Below are 5,623 nucleotides of genomic sequence, written 5' to 3'. Positions count from 1 at the left end.
TTATATCAGAAAACACAGAAGGAAATTTTCAATCCAAAAGTATTTTCCAAAATAGGGAGATCAGACTATCTGTGCTTTAGAGCAACACTCACCTCTCAATAAATGAACTGAAACAAAAAGTGACTGAATTATGTTATAGATGCAGAATCACATAAAACAAACTTCTCCAACTACAAGACTACTTGATTGTTAACTGTCTTCCTGATTTTGTTGTCTACGAATGTACAAACTACCGTCTAAAGTCAAGTATTTATTATTCATATCCAATAATCTGCAGTGTGCACAAATATTTAGATAATAATAAAATAGAGAAGCTAACTTTCATATATGAATTTTTGAAATCACATCAAATTACTATAAATTACTGCTTCAAATTACTGTAATGTGACTATTAATATTATTATTAATAAGAATTTTTTGAATAATTCCAAATCAACCAGCTGTTTAAATATTTACTTTAACTCAGACAGTTCCAAATTCAAAATGTGTTTTATTTTTTTAATTATTTTTTAAGAAAATGAAGCTTACTCTGTAGTTTTTGTCTGTATAGGAAGGAGAGGACGGTGGCGATTCTGTCAGTGACTTCCTGGTGCGAGTCAGGTCCTTGGAGCGCTGAAAGTAGGAAGACATCCTTCACCTCTGCCTTCGAGCAGCTTTGACTCAGTGAAGATGACGACTGCACAGACCTCCTCAAACCACAGTGATGCACCTGTCCATGACTGGGCTCCTGGGGAATCCTCAGCAACTGGCGTGTGTTTGCATGTGATTGTTAAGTACAACTTCCTGTGTGAACTTGAAGGGGATTTCAGATGCGTGGTCCCTTTTTTTTTGGCAGCAACTTAATAAAAGGCAAAGATTAATGAAGCCAAAAGTCTTATCAGATGGCAAAAAATGAAAAAGTCACCATTCAGACTGGAAACCACAGACTCATCCCAGTGTACAACGAACCAAGAGAAGTTCCCAAGAAAACACAGAGAGGAAATGTTTGCTGTCCTTCTTCTCTCCAGGTTTTGACTCATCTCTGTCCCTCTTATGCTTTCTCCCTCCCTTTCTCTCTCTCTTTCTGCTCGTCCCTTCTGTGTTTGGTCAACCTCCCTGCTCCCTCCACCCCCTCATCATCAGACCCCGGCCTCCTGCTTCTCCCTGCTCACTCCAACTTTTGGCAGCTCAGTGTGGCAGCCAGCCAGAGAGCAGACGAACCACAGGGAGCTAAAACTGTCCACTGATGTGAATGGGGATAAGAGAGGGAGCGCAAACCCAGAGTCAGGAGGGGGCAGCGGAGGTTTGTCAAGTCAATACACAACTAGACAAGGAGAGATCAGCAGCTGGGAGGTGTAGAGTAACTGTGAGCACCCCGCAGTGTGATACAGAGGGGTGTTTTAAGTGCTACGTGGTGTTAAACACTTTTGATTATGAAGTTTGAAGCCTCTAGGAGTGATAGGACATTAGGTACTTTGCCCTGCTGCAGAGCTGACTCCGAAATTTCGTGGATGAAATCCGATTGGACTCTGGGACTTTAATGAAGCTCCAACAAGCAGCCAGTTAGTTTAGCTTAGCACAAAGACAGGAAGAAGAAAGAAATAGCTCATCATTTCTGCTCTACTTATTTTTTTTTTTTCGACAAGCTATTGATTTCCAGGTCACTGGTCGACCTGTCACATTCTCCCCAATTGGAACAAGCCACAGTTTGCATACTAATGAGCGTGGCTATGTAAGGCTAGCCGTTTGGTTTTGTTGCATGAGGCGATTAACTGTTAAATTGTTAAAATATTTATTTCAAAATTATACAAAAACTAAATCCCCATGGCAAACTCATCTAATTATTTAGCAAGAAAGTCAAACATTTCCTAAAATATCACATTGTGCCTAAAACAACCCTGAAATTCCCCTCACTGTCTCTCTGACACTTGGCTGAAGATATTTTATGACAAACTTCCTTTTATAGTGAGCTTCTCAGCTCCGGGTTTTTCCCAAACTCCCTTATCTCCTCTTAAGTGTAAAGAAGGAGAAACAAGACAGAAACAGTCCAACAGAAAGCTAAGAAACTAAAATCAAAAAGAAGCAAAAGGAAAAGAAAGTAGACTGAATGAACTGTTATTCAAAAAGACGTGACGTGGCTCTCAGTTCAACATTTTCAGACCACCATCAACACACAGCATTCAGACAGAAGTGATCAAAAACCATGGAGTATGCCGTTATTACTTGATTGTTTGAACAAATGAACTTTGCTCTATTACGGAGCCTGTGCCAAAAATCAAAATTAAAATAAAGGTGGTGAAAACCTGCTTCCACTGTTTACCAAACTGTATTATTTCTTTTTTTCTTTAGGCTGCTCCCTTCTTCAGGGGTCGCCACAGCAAACTAACTCTCACAAAGATTTAGCAATAATTTTTCTGCTGAATGTCCTTCCTGACAAATAGGTATCTCTGCAGACAAATACAGAAGGCGTATCTGAGGGGGCACATCTGATTGGACGTTAAAAAACAAGGCGTTATTGGCAGATTGTGTAAACCACAGGCATATTATGTCTATGGTGTTAACCGGTTTGACATTGGCGGCGTCTCCATAACTTCTTTTTCCGCCTCTCTTCACAGAACTTCCCATTACATTTCAAAATAAGAGCAATATAACTGGGTAGTGGGGAGGGCTAAATGTTTGTTCTATGAGTATAGGCTTCACCCTTTAAGACTTTTGCTAGTGGGTTTATCCCTATGCGCTCAGCGCTGCACTGAAAAAACTTTAGTCCACGCCCACCTGCTGTGTGTGGGCCTCACCCCCGGTCCGTATAAATTACGGTGAGACCGGGTAATCGGCTCTCATTTTTTCTTCAGCCAGCTAGCTAGCACTGTCAGAAGAACGAAGAAGGAAAAGTTGTCCAGCTTTGACCGGCACAACCTTTGCTAAGTATGCCTGGGTCTCCGCCACGCCAACCTCCTGGCGTCCTGGTGAGCTCTTCCTCCCCGAGGAGAAGCAGAGACGAGCAGCCATGTTTCAAGGTAAGCGCCGAGGAGTGCTTTTCCGTGGGGTTACAGTACATAACCAACGTTTTTTTTTTATTACATATCGATTACATTAAAAAACATAATCAGTTTAGGTTGTTGAATAATGTGAAAATAGTTACAATCAAATCATAAGGAAAGAAAAATAAAGTAACCAAAATATTAATGATACTTAAACTGGCCTTGGGACAAAGGATGTTTCCTTTAACTTCACATTTTCTATTTCAACCTTTTAAATCAGTCACTGCAGATGAGTGATTGTCAGTTTCTGTAAGATTTCTGCAACTGGAGCAGATATTTCTGCTTACTGGTTAACTTCCTCAGCTGTCTCACATTTTAAGGGTCAATCCTACTCCATGTTTCAGCTCCTTTCATAGATCAGGTCTCATAGAAGAACTTCTGAAGAGCAAATTTTGTTTTTAGCGTTTGTTTTGGGCCATTATCTTGTTACAGGACTCATGATCTTTAATTGAGACCAGACTTTTGACAAATAGGAGCAGGTTTCGCTTCAGATGCTTCATATTTCATTGTACCAAGACCACACTCAAGGCAACCTGTGTCAGGTGCAGCTACAACCAAGAACACAAGAGAATCCTCTTGTGTTTGACAGTAGATGTAACGCTTGTTCTTAGAAACCTTCAGTTTAAAAAAAGGCCTGACATAACTTACCTAAAGAGCAGCAAATACAGCTGCCAATCAGTGTTTGCCCCCCACAAACGCCTATTCTCCAGAAACGCCCATTTTTGGTCTGCAGAGAACCCCTTCTCAGAGCAGATGGTGGGGGCTAAGAGCCTTGCTCAAGGGCCCAGAGTGGGGTAAATGAGGGTGGAAGCAGGTGTGCGTGCTTCACCTTTCCTACCCACATTTTGATGTTGTCGGTACCGGGAGTTGACCCAGTGATTTTTCGATCACAGGCCCACCTTCTCTAACCTCTGCGCCACCACTGCCTTTACCAAACTGTATACAGACCCTTATTTTTTTTTTTTTTTTTTTTAAATAATTTTACTCTATTAATCTCTAATGGGGAAATCAATTATCTGCATTCTTCCAATTGCACATGTGAGCACACACATTTGAAGCAGTGGGCTGCCATCTACGGTTCCCGGAGAGCTGCTGAGCGGGGCAGGGGAAGGCAGGGGCGGGTGTTTTATCTTTCCCACCCACATTTTGATACTGTCGGTCCGGAGAGTTGAACCAGGGAGTTGATCAGTGACCCTCAGATCACAGGCCCACCCTCTCTAAACACTGTGCCACCACACCCCCTAACAAAAGCACTTGTGTCTATGTGCAGCAGGTGTTGTGTTCAGCATTGCATTTAGGATAGATGGTGTAACTAAAGCAAAGACAACTCTGGAAATAAACAAAGTTGATTTAGGGTCTGTCTAAAACCTCGAGCTATAATAACATCAACAGTGTTGTCTGTTTTGCATAATCAGGGGTGTCAAACTCACTTACAAAAGGGGGCCAAAATTAAAACCTTTATTCAAACTAAGAGCCAGTTTCAGAATCTACAATAACTCAAGTTGGATACCCAACATCTTTTCTTGGTTGCAAGTTCCTCAACAAGAGTTTGATTGGTCTCATTTGATATTTTCTTATGCACTTTTGATATCATCATCAAAGATAACTGAAAAAAATTCCAGTGAAAAAAGCATTTAACGTTTCACATATCATCTTGAGGCCAAGAAAAGATGTCAACAAGGGCCACATTTGGCCCCGAGCCTTGAGTTTGACACATATGTGCATTAGATAGATATGTCTATGTTATATATCATATCTCTTGCAAATTTTAATATTGTTCCAACAGTCACAACAGTTACTTTAGAAACACGTTTATTTCTAAACTTTCTCAACAATTTGTAAGAGCTCGCTCATCTCACAGTTCAACTTGTTTTTAAGTTGCCAATGAATGAAGGTTTGAATTTATCTAACTTTTTAAACTTTACTGAACTCAGATATGGTCTACTCTATTGCTTGGTTTTAAACTGGATGGTGTTGCTTAGTAAAGCTCTGTGCATAAATTAACGTAAATATTTTTCCAACCTCTGTTTTGTTTTTGACCCTTTGCAAGCTGCATCGATCCCGAAACTGTAACGTGAGTGACACTGTGGGCAGTTTGAAAAAATCCATGTGAGATGTTATTACTGAACTTAAAGCAGTAAAGACTGTGTGCACTGGTGCTTGAAAGCTCATAGCATTTTTGTCTGAATAAATATTGTAAGCTTTGAAACAACTGATGAGTTTTCGAAAAAACCTAAAAGTACTCTAGATTTTTTTAAAGCATTTGGTTTTCTTTTTTTGTTAAATAGAATGACCCAATCGTAACAATTTTGTATAAACCTGGATATTGTGTGTTTGATTTAACATGAACAAACTACAAAAATGCTGTACAACAGCATTAAAGTTTTATATTAGCTAATGCAGCGTTCTTTCACATTGGGTGGTTGTTTTTAATAATGAGTTGTTTCATTACCTGGGAAAGTGATCAATTCCAGGCTCTCCTGTGAGCCCAGCTCAGACAAAGGCTTCTGCCTCCTCCTCCACACTCTATGCTTTATGATTGATGTCATGGCTGATATCCATCCATCCATCCATCCATCCATCCATCCATCCATCCATCCATC

At 40.3% G+C, this 5,623-nt stretch overlaps 2 protein-coding genes across 2 annotated transcripts in view; both read right to left on the bottom strand.

The window, feature by feature from the left end:
- The window catches only part of LOC119416671 (protein phosphatase 1 regulatory subunit 12B), a 13,689-nt gene extending 12,849 nt beyond the window's left edge, over window positions 1–840 (bottom strand). The window contains exon 1 of the mRNA XM_037683855.1: window positions 529–840. Coding sequence (XP_037539783.1) covers window positions 529–630 — 102 coding nt within the window. The 5' untranslated portion in view covers window positions 631–840. The remainder of the gene's footprint in view (window positions 1–528) is intronic.
- Window positions 841–1,118: 278 nt separating this feature from the next.
- LOC119416669 (protein phosphatase 1 regulatory subunit 12A-like) overlaps window positions 1,119–5,623 on the bottom strand; it is a 14,760-nt gene continuing 10,255 nt past the window's right edge. Inside the window, exon 5 of the mRNA XM_037683854.1 lies at window positions 1,119–1,222. Within this exon, the coding sequence (XP_037539782.1) occupies window positions 1,119–1,222 (104 nt within the window). The remainder of the gene's footprint in view (window positions 1,223–5,623) is intronic.

The sequence above is a fragment of the Nematolebias whitei genome, chromosome 11 (genome assembly GCF_014905685.2).
Source record: "Nematolebias whitei isolate Nwh7 chromosome 11, NemWhi1, whole genome shotgun sequence".
NCBI classification, from domain to species: domain Eukaryota; kingdom Metazoa; phylum Chordata; class Actinopteri; order Cyprinodontiformes; family Rivulidae; genus Nematolebias; species Nematolebias whitei.
Note: the sequence above shows the minus strand (reverse complement) of the source record. Positions and strands in the feature narration are given on the sequence as shown.